The sequence below is a fragment of the Bos indicus x Bos taurus genome, chromosome 16 (assembly GCF_003369695.1).
Source record: "Bos indicus x Bos taurus breed Angus x Brahman F1 hybrid chromosome 16, Bos_hybrid_MaternalHap_v2.0, whole genome shotgun sequence".
Classification (NCBI taxonomy): Eukaryota; Metazoa; Chordata; class Mammalia; order Artiodactyla; family Bovidae; genus Bos; species Bos indicus x Bos taurus.
Window position 1 is genome coordinate 28,552,689 of NC_040091.1, and position 16,648 is coordinate 28,569,336.

General features: G+C 45.7%; 1 protein-coding gene and 1 long non-coding RNA gene across 2 annotated transcripts; one reads left to right on the forward strand and one right to left on the reverse strand.

Moving 5' to 3' along the window:
• Positions 1-8,605: 8,605 nt before the first annotated feature.
• On the reverse strand, positions 8,606-11,175 carry LOC113906462. Its single transcript, XR_003514891.1, has 3 exons — positions 11,088-11,175; positions 9,058-9,182; positions 8,606-8,692 (listed from the first exon to the last, which is right to left on the reverse strand). It is a non-coding gene; the product is annotated as an uncharacterized LOC113906462 (long non-coding RNA).
• MIXL1 (Mix paired-like homeobox) lies at positions 9,179-13,566 on the forward strand. The gene is made up of 2 exons (XM_027564614.1): positions 9,179-11,435; positions 12,567-13,566. The coding sequence occupies exons 1-2, from the start codon at positions 11,028-11,030 to the stop codon at positions 12,870-12,872; spliced, it is 714 nt and encodes a 237-aa protein (XP_027420415.1). The 5' UTR covers positions 9,179-11,027; the 3' UTR covers positions 12,873-13,566.
• The last annotated feature ends 3,082 nt before the right edge of the window (positions 13,567-16,648 follow it).

Genomic DNA, 16,648 nt, shown 5'->3' on the forward strand with positions numbered 1-16,648 from the left:
GTTTCTTTAATGTTGAGTTTTAAGTTAGCTTTTTCACTCTCCTCTTTCACACTCATCAAGAGGCTCATGCAGAGTCAGGATCAGATGCTTCCAAAGCAGGACTGACTCCAGTAAAGTGGGCTAGTCCCAGAACTGGGAATCTAGGGATTTCCCTGGGGGCATCCATCCTTGGGCATCGCCTGAGTCCTTCCAAACCTAGAACACACAGGAGATTACAAGAGTTTGAGATTGATTGCTGTACAATAAGTACAGATATAACCACTATAGTCTATAAGGTAAAGTGTGAAAACCGCTCTCTCCCACCTAGGTCCCCTCCCTGCACAGATGGGCACACGCACAGATTTTAGATTGTGACTTCTTTCCAGCCCATGACAGATTTTTACAGTGTGCTAGGCACACAAGAAGGCAATGGCACCCTACTCCAGTACTCTTGCCTGGAAAATCCCATGGACGGAGGAGCCTGGTGGGCTGCAGTCCATAGGGTTGCTAAGGACATGACTGAGTGACTTCACTTTCACTTTTCACTTTCATGCATTGGAGGAGGAAATGGCAACCCACTCCAGTGTTCTTGCCTGGAGAATCCCAGGGACGGGGGAGCCTGGTGGGCTGCCGTCTATGGGGTCGCACAGAGTTGGACACGACTGAAGTGACTCAGCAGCAGCTGCAGCAGGCACATGGAGGGGGCACAGTAATATCAAACAAAGCAATTATAGTCTGGCTAAGGAAACAAGATTCAACTACATAAAACTATACATAAAATTATATAAATATATGTATAAATACACACACCCACACACATGGCTACAAAGAAAAGGTTTTATATGAATGAGTTGATCACGGATGACCTCTGATAGATTTATTTCTGGGTCTTTTCTTTTTTCTGTGGTTTACATTTGACTTTTGCAGAAACCAGGATTCACAGGAATTGGCTGGAGACCCCCACATACACAACCAAGGAACAGTGGCAGCTGGGGCAGGCCTGGGGGAGGAGGACTGGCACCCAGTCTGGCAGTGGGTGGGGGTGGGATCTGGAACAAGTATCAGGAGGAGGAACCAAGTTACTCCAGAGAAGGAGGAGGAATAGATGAGCTGATCTGAGAGGCTGTGGGGCGGGGGGATGGCCTGAGGGGGAGCAGGTGACACAGGCTCTGGATTGGGTCAGCCGGGCTCTGATTCCAACCCCCCGGGGCCTCCTGGGCCTGTCCCCTTCTTGGGTCACCCTTCACCCCAGGGAGCCAAGGCTCCATGAGATTAGGCTTGCACGGCCTCCGCACAGGGAGCTCCAGGCCAGGCCTCCTCTGATAAGTCCTCTGCTAGGCCCACAGGGACAACGTGGAGAACTGGCAACAGGCTGAGGCAGTCTTTCCTGTTCTAGAAAGTTCCCAGGGTGGGCTCCTGAGCTCAGCACCTCCGGGAGAGGTTCCCCATCACCTGTACCCCTGCTCCTGCCCTTGGGCCCAGGCCCAGGAGCGCAGGAAGGTGAGGGTCCCCAAGCAGCGTGCACCCCAAGGCACACCCAGCCCCAGCGCCCAAGGTCGGAGAGGGGCCATCCTGTAGTGGGCTGTTTTCTTAAGCCCTACTCAAAGACATCTTAGGGCTGTGGCTGCAGCTGAGGAGTCTCTTCGCAGACTTAAATGGATCAGTCCCAAGCTGCCCTCTCTCTGGCTCTCTGCCACCACGGTGGGCATGACTTCCAGCAACTTCTCCTCTGGCGAAGACTTAACAACAGATGAGACAAATTCCAGGGGATGCCCCAGAACTCAACTCAGAGGCCCCAGAAACTTGCACAGGATGATGGGGAAGAAAAAGGGGCCTTCTGGGTGAAGAACAGTTTGTAGAAGAAGAAAAAATTCCTCAAGAGCGGTGGAAGGAGAAGCTTGATTTTCTTCCCTCTAGTGTATTAGCTCTTCTTCCAGGTCCCTGTCCTTAGGCTGATGCTTGGTGGTGGGGACCCAAGCTCCTGGACAGGCCCTTGCTTATTCCTGCATTCGTACCTGGTTCACACCCTCTTCTCCCAAAGTCCTTCTTACAGCCTCCCTAAAGCCTGACAACCGTCTGCGAGGCTCAGCCCAGCCACTCTGCGCCCAGGAACTGTTTCTGCACCACTAAGCCCGCCAGGCCTGCCTTCGGCTCTCCCCCATGTACTCTCCTCCTCCCCGCCCCGGCCAGCGTCCCTTCATTTGACACAGTAGCGTGGCAGTATCATGGTTGTGCAGTAGGTACTGATTGCTGGCTGTGATTTGCACAGCTTGGCTTGTGGCAGATTCCCTAGAGGAAAGACTCTGCTACAGACCCTACTCATCTCCAGCCCCACCTCTGCAAGCAGTGACTCTGCTCTCCTCGGGGTTCATAAAGCAAGTGCCACCTCTAGGTCAGCAGACCCTGCTGCTCCAAAGTGATACTTTTTTCCTCAGGCTCAACATCTGTCTTCCACTTCTTTAAAAAATACTGTCTATTGCATTTTAAAACTTTCATTCTGGAAAAATCTCAAACTTTTACACAAGTAGAGACAACAACATCATAAATGATCATGACATAACTTCAACTGTTATCATTCATACCCAATTCTGTTTCTGCTATATTTTGCCTCTCTTCTCCCAACCCCCAAAATAGATGACCCCCAAACATCTTATTTCATCTGCCAGTGTTTCCATATATCTCTAAAAGACAATGAATCTCTAAAAAATAGAACACAAAATCACCATAATGAAAAAGATGTTAACAGCAATTCCCTAATATCATCTCCTATCTACTGTTTAAATGTTTTACCTTGTTTTTGAAATGAATTTTTACAGATGGTTTGTTGGCATCAGGACCGAAATATTGCACTGGGTTGATACATCTCTTTGGTCTCGTTTAGTCTTTAGGTTTTTTTTCTCTCTCTCTGCAGTTTATTTGATGAAGCAGCTATCGATTTGTCCTGCAGAATTTTCCACAATCTGGGTTTTGAGAGAGTATCCTTGTGAGACTGTGCCTGTTCCCTGTATTTCTTCTGAACCGTTAGGGAGTTCTAATAACTGGATGAGATTCTGGTTCTAAATTTTGGCGAGAACGAGTTATAGGTGGTGATGTGCATTTCTAAAGAAAGCACAGTTAGCAGGCATGATGATCACTGCTTAGGTCCCCTATTTCATTAGAAGTTGCAAATGGGAATATTCTATCATTTCTTCTTCGGGTATTAGCAAAATACCTCTATAAGGAGAAATTTTTCTTTATCAAGAGTTTGTTTCCCAGGAGTTACAGTCATACAGAAAAGACAGGATAAATACTTGCTTTTCTTCAGAATGAAGGATTTTTCCAAGGTGACCAATTTTGGGGGTTTTTTTGTGTGATCATTATGAAATAAAGGATTTTAACATGTTTGATAGGTTTATTGCTTTTAGTATTCTGCTTTTGATTTTTTGTTTTTGCTTTCAGGATTCTTATTGATGCTCAAACTTTCCTAGTGTTTGGCGAGCAGGAGCTTCTTCAGATTGTCTCCTGTGAGGGCTCCCTCGGTTGTGCTTAATAGTTTTGTCATTTTCAGGTATGACTAAATATTTCAGACTCATACATTTGCTGTTCTAGGCCTAGAATGAATCATTTCGCAAAGGAGCATTTTTTTCCCCCTTTTAATAGGAAATAATATGTAGAAGCCAAAGTTTCAATGCGAATGAGTTTAATTAATCCTAGAATAAGCAACCAAATCAAAAGCAGGACCCGCTTTGGCACTATGTATAAGCGATAAGCCCAAGGCAAGTGTATTTTGGGCAATAAAAGGGGGTGGGCTGAGCCTGGGTCTACGACTGGGGCCTCAGAGCGGTGGCTCAGCCGCATGGGGTGGGCTTCATGGGATGGCCACTGGCCCAAGAAGCCAAGCTGGAAGGCAGAAGGCCCAGCAGGAAGGACATTTTCCTCATGGTCCTGCAGCTTGGTGTCTGGAGCAGAGCTGGCCACCAAGCACGGGAGTGCTCTAAAAGAAGGGGAGGTCAAGGTTACTTCCTCTTCCAAAGGAGTCTGAATGCTGAGACTGTGAAAAGCTAAATGCCCAACTGTCTGAAAGAGTGGATCTCTTTACTTAAAAATTGCCCTTCCTGGTGCACGCTAAAATGGACTAGGATCTATTTGAAAGTGCCTTGCACGTGTGTGCACGTTCAGTTGTGTCTGACTCCTTGCGACCCCACGGACTGCAGCCTGCCAGTCCATGGGATTTTTCAGGCAAGAATACTGGAGTGCGTTGCTATTTCTTCCTCCAGGTGATCTTTCCAATCCAGGGATCAAACCCATATCTCATGTGTCTCCTGCATAGGCAGGCAGATTCTTTACCACTTAAGCCACTTGGGAAACCCTGAAAGTGCCTTATTATATCTTATATCCACCAAGAATCTGTGATTGATTAGACTAACTATAGGTGGTATTTTACTTGCACAGAATTTCTCATCTGTTACAGCATGCGTGTGTGCTAAGTCACGTCAGTCGTGTCTGACTCTGTGCTACCCTATGGATTGTAGCCCACCAGGCTCCTCTGTCCATGGGGATTCTCCAGGCAAGAACACTGGAATTGGTTGCTGTGCCCTCCACTAGGGAATTTTCTGGACTCAGGGATTGAACCCGCCTCTCTTACATCTGTATTGGCAGGCAGGTTCTTTATCACTAGAACCACCCGTGAAGCCCCATCTATTATAGGCTTATAATATATCCAGTAAAAGACAATGTATTGGAAATTCAGACCCAGTACATGCTGGCTGGGACAGAGTCCAGAAATGATCTTAGATTACTTTGAGTATCTGCTAACACATGAATAAATTATTTGGGGGCAGAAAAGACAGGTATGGGCAGATTCTGTGTTCTCCTAATACCTCTCTCTTTACTTGTCCTGGTTCAGTTTAACTTTGTGCAAGACACATGATATGCATTAATTCAATACCATGCCACACTCCACAGAGAATCAGGGAATTCTGAAGCTAAATTTCATTACCTAGTTAGAAGAGAACAGAATCATCAAAATGAAATGGAGTTTAAGTCAAATGACAATATTGAAGAAACTCATGGTATCATAAGACTTCAATCAGCAGTGCTCTCTCACACTGTCACTTCGGAGAAAGACCATGCATGAATGCTACAGGAGTACTTCATATGCTGCTCAGTCAAATCTGTATGAGACTGACTGGCTGGAAACTGGTAATCATTTTGATGATCCAGAGTTTTGTTTAAACAATAAAAATGAGATTCTAGAATTCAAATCTAGTATATGCTTTTGTATCAACTGAATACCTTTTTGTATCTAAATATAAAAAATTACCATGGGGGAGTTCCTTGGTTAGGTGGTTAGGATTCTGGGCTTTCACTGCCATGGCCCAGGTTCAATCCCTGGTCGGGGAACTGAGATCCCACAAGCTGAAAGACACGACCAAAAAAAAAAATTATCATGGATCTAGAGATTATCATACTAAGTGAAGTAAGTCAGAGAAAAACAAATGTCATATGATATTGCTTACAGGTGGAATCTAAACAAATTATACAAATGAACTTATTTATAAAACAAAAATAGATCCACAGACATAGAAAACAAACTTACAGTTACCGGAGGGGAGAGAGGGGGAGGGATACATTAGAAGTCTGAGATTAACATGTACACATTAATATACATAAAATAGTTAACCAACAAGGTCCTGGTGTATAACACAGGGAATTATACTTAATATTTTATAATAGCCTATAAGGAAAAGAACCTGAAAAAGCATATATATATTTACATATGTAACTATAAATTTAAACATACAAAACTGAATCACTTTGCTGTACACCTGAAACTAACACAAAATAAATCAACTATACGTCAATAAAAAATATCAACTATATTTCAATTAAAAATAAATAGAATCAAAACAAAGGGGAGCACAGACATACAGCTTGTGGACAAATATGAAAATTTTCAGAACCTAAGCTACAAAACCTAGCATTTACCAGATAAAAAACTTCATATGAAAAAAAAGATCAAAGAAGAGTGATTTGCTGGATGACATAGAGCTTAAATACGACAGCCGCTAGCCACATGTGTCTACTTGATTTTAAATCATTGAATGGAAATAAAATTAAAAATGCAGTTCCTGGTGGCACCAGCCCTATTTAAAGTGCTCAGTAGGTACGTTGTAGAAAGAAATGTCAGACAAGTGTGGATGTGAGGACAAAATACTCTGCTAGTTGTTTCCGTTTTTCTTTTCAAGTGTGTAGACATAAACTTAAAAATTTACGGTTTCCTTTCTCTGAGGCTGAAATGTTCTTTTAACATTTCTCAGCTATGGGAATCAGCATTGTGAAAGACGTCCAGAAGAGTCTTTCTTGCTTAGAGGCTTTTGGGTAAAAATCCTTGAAAGAAGAAAAGGAATCATCCTTTCAAAAAGCTCAACAGGCTAGGTTCCAAATCTGTTTTGTGTTTGTTATTTGAATTTATATGACGCTGACTCAACAACAACAAAAAAGCTTCTTAACATTTTATCACTTTCCTGGCACATTGATACCTTTGCAGGGGAAGGGGGGAGGTGGGTGTTGCCTTTCGATCTCTTGCAACCACTGGTTCTGAAATAAACTTCAGAAACCGAAGAGGCCTGGGCAGCCGAGGAGATGAAATCAAAGCGAGGCCAGGATCAAAGGGGCCAACAGCTCTGGGATCTCAAGGTGAAAGCAGAGCCATCGACTCCCCTGGGCTGCCTTTTCCTGGCTCTCTCTTTAATAAACACCCGGGGCTCCAGGGCCAGGTTTGAGGGCAGCGCAGAGGGGAAGAGAGTACTTAGCACTTGGAGAGGAAAGGCAGGCCTCTGTGAAGTCTGGGGGAGTCGGTGACAGGAACCGTGGTGGGAAATGTGGAGCAACCAGAACACGACGGTGACCCCGAATGGCTCCATCCTCCCCAGCCCGGTGGCCTCAGAGCCAGTGTGGCTCTGGAGAATAATGTTTTCTTTCTGCATCACTTTTCTATTGCATTTTTACTTGTATTTTTACCAAACTTCCCTCTTAATACAGAAAGCAGCCTTGAAAATTGTCTGCTATTTCACCTTGCCCTTTCCTGTGTCTATTTCAACAGGCATTCCTGACAGGCTGAATAAAATAATGGCCCCAAATTCTCAGCACATCAAGTGGTGAGGAGCAGAGCCCAGGTACTGGCGAGGGGGAATCAGACCCCTGATCTCAGTGATCCTCATCTTCAGCTAACCCTGAACTTGTCTGCTATTCTGAAACTGGTAAACTGACTTCCTTTGATAGAAACAAGTACTTTACAGAGCTTATTTAAAATATACTTAAATTTCACAGATCATCTACTTTGGGAAAATTACTTGGAATAATTGTTTTTTAAGATATTGCCAAGGATCGAGCTCTTTCCACTTTCCATTTGGAGAAACAGGTATAGGAGAAAGAATGAATATTCATTGTGTGCTTGCGGCATGGTAACTGAGTATGGAATCTAAAACTTGGATTTAGTGAAAACCACTCATGATTTTGAGACTTCTCTGGTGGATCAGATGATAAAGAATCCGCCTGCAAGGTGGGAGACCTGGGTTCGATCCCTGAGTCGAGAAGATCCCCTGGAGAAGGAGAGAGGAATGGCTACCCATTCCAGTATTCTTGCCTGCAGAATTCCATGGTCAGAAGAGCCTAGTGGTGTGCAGTCCACAGGGTTGCAAGGAGTTGGACACAACTGAGCGACTTTCACTCACTCATGATTTTATAGGTGTTTGTCAAACAAAGGAGAAGCAGAAAATAACTTTCAAGTGAATGAACACCTCAGAGCTTTGCAGAGACCCTCTAGACACTTATAGCTTACCGATTTTAGTCAATGAAAATCCAAGAGAACTGGGAAATTCATTCCTACCAGGAAGTAGTATCTCTTTTCAGATGCATTTCCCTGTATTCTTTGCTTCAGTTTTTTTAAAAATTATTTTATTTTTAAACTTTACAATATTGTATTAGTTTTGCCCAACATTGAAATGAATCTGCCACAGTGCTTCAGTTTTTAAAAGTTAGTTTGTTAAAAAAAAATGCAGCTTTTACCAGTTTTTCCACTAATGTTCTTTTTTCTTTTCTAACGACCCAACTCAGAATACCACAGGACATTTAGTCATCAAAAAACTAAGTTTTAAAAATATACTTATAACAACAATACAGGCCATGATTTAAAAAGTAAAAAACAAACAAACAAACAAAAAAAAAAAAACCAGCACCAAAAGGTATACATTAAAATCTCCATCTCTAATACTTGACTCCAATTCCCAACCCTGGGTTTGCAGCACAGTCTCCTCACTGAAGTTATTTTGTAGGTATATACAAGCACATGCCATTAAAACTTCATTTTATTTATTTTTTTATTTTATTTTATTTTTAAACTTTACAATATTGTATTAGTTTTGCCAAATATCGAAATGAATAAAACTTCATTTTAGAGGAAAAGGAGGAGAGAAGGGGAAAGGCTGAAATGTTATTTCAACATGGAGGATTCTAATTCCACAGACTCTCATAGATTCTCAGGAAAAGTCATAAGAAGATAATGCTTGTTTAGTCAGTTTGGAGGATTATCAAGCCACAAATTGAAGACTGCAATTTCCTACCACTAGTTTAAAAGACAGAGAGAAGACTGTCTTATAGGTTTAGATTCCTTCATCAGATCGTCACCAGGCACTCCATTTGTCTCTGCAGGTCCATTTTCCTGGCCCACTCACTGTAAAACAGGCAGGCTTGAGGGTAGGGGAGGGCCCCTCACAGGCGAGCAGACAGCAGCAGAGGAATGAGGCTGGGCACTGGACTAGCGGGGATTTTCACATAGGCTAGAGAATTCCGATGACTCGACCTCTGCGGAGAGTTTCTGGGTTGCTGGGCCATCAGGCTGTTAGACCTCAGCTGGCAGCCAGCAGCCAAGCCAAGCTCTGCTTTCCTCGCTTGGTTGGCCTAACGGTGCCAGAGCAAAGCAATGGAAGCAGTGGATCTGGCTCCATCACCTCCATCGCCTGTGCCTGGGAACCCAGAGGGCCCAATGTGCCTCAGAGAACAACCCTGAGATGGGAGAGGGCCAGGGGCTTCACCCACCTCTGAGGGCGGCTGGGAAGATCAGCAGGGGGCCCAGGGGTCATGTCTGGAGACCGGCTTAGCACGGTGGCTTTGGAGTCATCTGGGCCTCGTCTAGACTGTGGAGTACTTCTTGATCTGGAAAACTGGGATAGGAATTTCGACTTCACAGGTACATATGCCAAGCACAGTCTAGTACAGTGACACTTCATAAGTGGTTTTTGGATTAATGAAAGAATGAAGGCACAGAGTAAAATAAAAGGGTCTGACCTCCCATCCCATACAGTCTATGTCTGAAAACCCCAATGACCAGGCTAAGGAATAAGAAGGAAGGAGGAGGGGGAAGAGAAAGAGGGGTGCTGTGGGGTCGATGGAGGAGCAAGCAGGCTGTGAGAATGGTCAGACTGCCTGCAAGAGACTCTGGGACTGTGTCCCAGACCCCATCTTCCACCCCCACACCCACAGGGAGAGAATCAAGCACAGGGATCCTATTTGCAGCAGCCCCAATAATTCTTTCTGGGGACTTCCCTGGCAGACCAGTGGTTAAGACTGCATGCTTCCATTGCAGGGGGGTGAGGGTTCGATCCCTGGTAGAGAAAGTAAGAAGTTGCTCAGGTGCAACCAAAAAGTTAAAAAAAAAAAAAAATCCTTTCTGCTTTGACACCTGGAAGGTCCACTCAGGACAAAAATATCCAAGCTCTTCCTGAGGTTGTCTCTGAGCATTCTAGAATGGATAGAGACAGGCAGGGGCTGTGGCCTAAAAGATCCTTCTAGCTCATGTCTAACCAATGACAGAACATGGTCCTGGTGAAATCAGGGCTCAGGTTCTGGGAGCAAGAAGAGCCAAGTCTCTGTGCTCCTCTCCTGAAGACTGCACTGTGGTGGAGCTGCTTCCGTTCTGGACCGTGAGTTCCGATAAATCGGTTCAGTGCCATCCACTTCTACAGACCTTCACTGAGAGTCTGGCATGGTGCCTTGTACATACATAGCAGCGGACATACAAAGCAGACACTCGACAGACATGATCAAGAGAAGTGGCTCCTGCTCCCTAAGCCTTTACAATCTAGGAGGGGAGGCAGGTACAGGAACCATAACCACAGTACAAATAAGAATAAAATAGGAATCTTAAGTGAGGCCCTGAGGGCAAAGGCAAGAGGGAGTGGAAACTTCAGGGTGCCCCTTTCATCTTCTCCCTTCCAGCTTAGATGAGCCTTGAGCATTGCAGGATATCTCCAGAGAGGCCAGATCAGGAGTCAATAACTGAATCTAGAAAGGCACATTCCTAACTCTGCTGTGTCTAGGGTACCCTTATTCCTAGGCCCACTGGGACATTCCAGACAAAAGGTCTCCTCCCCTCCAAGGTGAGTTTACTGCCTCTCTTTGAGGTTCCTTTATCTGCACCCCCTCCTTCTGATTCAGGATTTGTTACGGAGGTCTGAGGAGGACAGGGGCTGGGCTGTTTGACCAACCTGGTACCGGGTCTAGCACATAGCAGGGGGTGTAAATAAATACCTTTGATGACTACAGACAGGGCAGCGGGCAAGGCTCTCTGCCTGGCCATGGGAGAGATAGGCGGCTGGCCCCTCGCTGCCCTGCGTGCGGGACCTGGCCCTAGAGGAGGGCGGTTCTGCCCCACTCCGCCCACGCACTCGGGCCCCTAGGCACTGCCCTCCCGGGCAGACCTGCTCTGGGGGATGTTGATTGTGGTGGCGGCGGTGGTGGGGCTGGCCCGGCAGATGGACGGGGGAGGGGGCGGAGGGGGCCCAGGCCCAAGTTCACGCCTCCCTCCCTCCATCCCACGGGCAGCGGAAGCGATTATTCCCCACCGGCGTCTGGCGGGGTGGGGGGCGGGCTCGCACCCCGAAGAGACACGGGCCTCCCCGCGTCCACCGCTTTGATCGCACCGCCACCCCGGGCCCCCGCCCTCGGCCCCGGGGCCAGTATAACTAAAGGCCGTGTCCCTCCCGGCGGTGCACTGGGGTCGGGCAGCGATGGCCGCAGCGGAGTCCAGCCAGCTCCAGTTCGAGGAGATCGCCGCGCCCCCAGCCTACCTGCCCGCTCACCCCGGCGGGGCGTTCCTGCCGCCCCCGAACCCCAACGCTGGCCTGCTCCTCGCGCGCCCCTCGGGCTCCGCTCCGGAGCTCGGCGCCCCAGTAGCCTTCGCCGGCTTTCTCGGGAGGGGTCCCGGGCCCGCCGCGCCGCCCCACGCCGGCCTGGGCCCGCCTGCGCCCCCTAAAGGCGCGGCCGTCTCGTCGGCATCGCAGCGCCGCAAGCGCACGTCGTTCAGACCCGAGCAACTGCAGCTGCTGGAGCTCGTCTTCCGCCGGACCATGTACCCCGACATCCACTTGCGTGAGCGCCTGGCCGCGCTCACCTTGCTCCCCGAGTCCAGGATCCAGGTGAGCGGCTCGCGGCGGGCTGGCGAGTTCGCCGGTGCCACCTACTTGACGTTGGGCAAGTTATTTCCTTTGAGCCTTAGTGTTCTAGGCTGTAAAATAAGTGTCTATTGGCTACGGTGATCGTGAGGCTTGAATGAAGTAATTCAGTCTCAGGCTCAATGACTTCTGCCTCTCATTGCTGAGTATAAGGGCTCCTTCCGGGAGGCTAGCTGGTCCCTTAAAATGGTCAAAAAATAAATCCTCAGCAGGAAGGTAATAGGGAGTATTTTCACACTTTTTTCCTTATCCAGGAAGGAGGGGCAGATGAGGTGCAGTTGGTGTTTCCCCCTGCTGGCTCACCAAGTTGCCCCCCCTGGGTCCCTAGGCCACTTCCTTGGCAGGTGTTGGATTTGTAATGTGGGTTGTAAAGGATATGTCTTGCGGGTAAAGCCTGAAGCATATGGAGTCTCTTGTCACGGTTTGAAAAGTTTAGTGCAAGGTGTGTTTATTGCCTAAAGTAATTTAGATCAGAATCCTGGAGCTTGGTGGTCATAAGAAGCCTGCCTTTTTTGCCTGGTCTGTAGCACCATGGTCTGTACCTAAGAGCAATTCTAAGTAGGAGCCCTGATTTTCACACTGGGAGACAGTGGACTTGTTTTTCTGCCTCTCTGGTGGAATGCATCTGTCAGTTTCAACAGCAGGCACAGAAGCTTCCTAAGCAGGACAGGTCCTTTGGTATTTGTGGGGAAATAGTGAGCAAAAATTTTATTCACCTAAGTCAATGAAGTCCACTGAGAAAAATGCCTCCTTAAATAATTTGACAAGGGAGTATACTTTTGAAAATTGACTCTCCAGATTCTTTTAAGGCATAGTAGCATTTTTTCCCCCTAAAATTCTAAGTGCTGTTGTTGCTGTGGCATTTTTTCATTGCAGATGTCCCTATATAAAGAACTAGGTATTACTGCAGTTTTGCACCTGGGAATGATGAGGTCGAGAAAGCCGGGTGCTCTGATTTTGTGAAGTGTTGTGTGAAAACCATAAGGTTCCAGAGCAGGGAGCCAGGGCATGTTAACTGGAACTTACAGTGAACTATGAAGGTAAAAGTAGCACGAGGACTCCAACCAGAAGCAGTTTCTTTCTTCCCTCTTGCAGGTGTGGTTCCAGAACAGGCGTGCCAAGTCACGTCGTCAGAGCGGGAAACCCTTTCAACCCTCAGCCAGGCCGGAGCTGTTCCTCCACCACTCTGCTTGTGAAACTGAAGCAAAATATCTGAAGGCCCAGCCGCCTCTGGAGGTAGATGTGAACTGCCTGCCCAATCCCAACAAGGTTGGAGGAGGCATCTCTGACTCTAGCTCCCAGAGTCAGAATTTTGAAACCTGTTCTCCTCTCTCTGAAGATATTGGTTCAAAGCTGGACTCATGGGAGGAACACATCTTTTCTGCCTTTGGTAACTCTTGAGTCTGGGAGGACTCAGGGTGAGCTCAGAGGAACCATGACTGACAGTCAGGGGGACGCACATCGGAATACCGTCCTTTCTGGCTTCCATGTTAAGGACTCATCCGTGTTAACCTTGATAATGGTCCTTGAGTCATCTCTCACCTGTTGCTCATGGCCTGTTCCTTCTTCACAGTACACACCACCTAGGAGTTCTGGCATTTATTTTTATCAACACATCTCCAAATATGCACATTCATTTTGGTCCCCTTATCTGTTCCTTCTTACCAGCCCTGTTGTAATTTTTTCAAATTAGTTTCTCAGAACTCATTATTTTCACAAGAACTCCTCAGTTTGACTCAATTTCCCCTTTGCTTGACAGCTGCTGTCTTCATATGGCTCCTCCAAAGGCTAATACCCAAAGGCTAAACTTATGTTAACCCAGCTCCTTCAACCCTCCTCCTATCGTCAAGATTTACTGCTTTTAAAATCGGGCCTCACATCTTTACACAGCTTCATAGTTCCAGTGATTCTGCATCCAGATTATTCAAGAGACCCCTGCCTCTATTTTCTCAACTTTTAAAAAACTACTCTCTAAAACCTGTAGTAACTTTCAGTTGCTGCCAAATTATAAAGACCTTTTGGTTACTCTTGCCTGGAAAATCCCATGGATGGAGGAGCCTGGTAGGCTGCAGTCCATGGGGTCGCGAAGAGTCGGACAAGACTGAGCGACTTCACTTTCACTTTTCACTTGCATGCATTGGAGAAGGAAATGGCAACCCACTCCAGTGTTCTTGCCTGGAGAATCCCAGGGACGGGGGAGCCTGATGGGCTGCCATCTATGGGGTTGCACAGAGTCGAACACAACTGAAGTGACTTAACCTTAGCCTAGCCTTTGGTTACTCTTCTAGGTAACGGACATTGGTAGCCTATAGGACAGTTATGCACATCTTTAATTTCACCCATCCACAATATATGTCTGTCTCAAAGCCATTTCTTTCAGTTTTGGAAGCAAATGCATAACCTCTCTCTTTCAAAACACTCTAGACCTCCCTCTTGCTGAAGGCTGTAACTTTCTCTAATCCTGATTTTGTACCTGTTACTTCAGTCACTGCAGCATCATTACCCTTAGCACTTGTTAACTGTACTTCTGTGCAACTTTAGTTTATTATTATTAAATGTTTCCCACAAATGTTTCATTGTTAATTCTATTTAAATGAGTTCTGTTCTTTAGACAGCTCTTAGTACAGCACTTCACTCCATAACTATTCAGCACATATTTTGTGGCCATGAAGAACATTTCTGCAAGAAGTTTCTGCAAATGTAGTTTCTAAAGCCAGTCACTGGTATATCCGGAGGCCACTGTATTAAGTTTAACTTGGTTAAAAGTCGGTCTAGCTTGTTCAAAGTTTAGTAACACGAATCTTTTGGTTCCAGGAGATTTCTTGTTCCCAATTTATATGATAAGGATGTATGAAAATTATTATTTTCAAGTTATTCTGAGATAAATTATTGTCTTGTTATTTTGAGGGTTTTTAAACTTCTAAAGGCAAAAGGAAACTCTTTGTATATGAGGTAATCACAGGTAAGGTTTTTTTGTGAATTGTACTTTGGAGGCAGCTCATTGGAGAAGGAAATGGCAACCCACTCCAGTGTTCTTGCCTGGAGAATCCCAGAGATGAGGCAGCCTAGCAGGCTGCCGCCGTCTATAGGGTCGTACAGAGTCGGACACAACTGAAGCAACTTAGCAGCATGAGAAACCAGGGCTGGGGCCAGGACTCAGGTGTTTCTGTTTTTTTAATGGAATTTTTTTTTTATTTGAATATGCCTTGGCATGGGGCTTCCCAGGTGGCAGTGCAGGAGACAAGAGACGTGGGTTAGATTCCTGGGTCGGGAAGATTCCTTGGAGGAGGGCATGGCAACCCACTCCAGTATTATTGCCTGGAGAATCCCCATGGACAGAGAAGCCTGGGGGGCTTAGAGTCCATAGGGTTGCAAAGAGTCAGACACAAATGAAGTGACTCAGTACACATGCCTTAGCATGGATATTATTTCCCAAACCAGGGATCAAACCTGGGCCCTTGGCAGTGAAAGCGAGGGCCCACCAGGAAATTCCCCAGGACTGGACTACCAGGGAATTCCACAGGACTCAGGTCTTGATTACCAGAAGACTGTGAACTACACTGAAAACCTCAGAGATTATACGTGCCCACTACCCTGATCTTCATAGAAGGGTTGAGTGGCCTGTACTTTTCCGAGTAGCACATCCACTATTATAAGCAACCAGGATATAGTTCAGGCTTTAGTAGCAGATGACTTCTGAAAACTGTCTGAAATAAAAAATGGGATGATAAACATTAGGTCTTATTTTCAGTGCTTGCTTTGTATTATACATTATACTTGGGGCCTACTATGGGGTTGGCCAGGAGGTCTCACAATCACAGCTTCCTTCGCATTTAGACTTGTGACAAGGCCAAATGAGATAATATAAATACATTCACAACTGAGAGGCATATCATTTAAACTTAACAGTCCATTAAGGAGCACATTTAAAGGAAATCTTATAATGAACATATTAATTTTATTATTGTATTTACATTATGTTCTCTTTTCCCTAGTGAACAGTTAAAAAAAAATCTACAAATGTTTAAGTACTGTCACAATTTTTAATATAGGATCCTCTAAGAGTGGTCTGTACTGTTCTGAAACACTTAAGAGACCCTAACTGTTGAATGCATTACAGGCATTATAGATTTAATCCTTACAACTGCCATGTAAGGTAGGGACTGTTATTATTTTAAAAATTACGAAATTTAAGTAGTGGTTGACAGTCACATAGCTAATAAATAATGGCCAGGACTCAAATCTAGAACTCAGTCCACCATTTATTCACCACCATATAATGGCTGTTATATTGGCCTGACCTTTTAGTTAGGACTAATGATAATGTGATAGGTTTAAAGGCAACTCCTTAATCAGTATTTGTACATCCAAGTGAGTATGTCTCATCTTTCAAAGCAATCCTCACAAAGGACCCTACTTTTATTCCAGGGACTCAAATGTTGCTTAGAACTCCTTAGAAACTCTTGTTCATTTATTCCACAAATATTTGGTGCCTATGAAAGGCACTTTAGCAGGGCCTGGAAATAAAATGGTGAGCAAAACCAGCAATGGTCCCCCACCTAATGGACCCAAGAAGCCAGGATGGAGACAGAAGAAATACAAAATTGCAAATGTGACCCAGTGCTGGATGGAGGAGGCCTGTGAGGGCCTGGAGAGGACATGTAGTGGTCAAAGATTATCTTCCTTTCTGAAGATACCTTCAGACAGGGATGCTGAAGGTAAAATCTGCAGGATCATCAGGAGTTACCAAAGTAAAGGGAGAGGGAACACAGAGGGCACTGAGTGTGCAAAGACCCTGGAGACTTAAGGAGCAGGGTGGAGAAACTGTACGGGAGGCCAGATCAGGCATGGCTGTGTAGGTCTTGTAGAAGAGTTCTGAATTTGTCCTGAGAGACAGAAGACTTTAGTTGGGAATAACCTGACCAGTTCTTCATTTTAAGAGCATCGCTTTGGCCGCTTCTGCGGAGAGCTGAGTGGATGCTGGGAGACAAGAACTCTCTGCTGTATTCCAGGATAGGGATGAGGGCACTGGGTGGACAGTACTGGTGATAATGAAGATGGAGAAAGGGCTTGAATTCAAGGAAAAAAATTTAACAGGCAAGTTTGTTTGTAGATTCTCAATGGTAGCAAGTGAATCTGATTTTTGGAACTAATAGAAATTCAGAACCAAATCTACA

Bases quoted from the DNA above. Each gene is read 5' to 3' on its own strand.
- MIXL1 (XM_027564614.1), top strand. From the start codon at position 11,028: ATGGCCGCAGCGGAGTCCAGCCAGCTCCAGTTCGAGGAGATCGCCGCG. The intron at 11,436-12,566 runs GTGAGCGGCTCG...TCCCTCTTGCAG, and splicing joins TCCCCGAGTCCAGGATCCAG to GTGTGGTTCCAGAACAGGCG.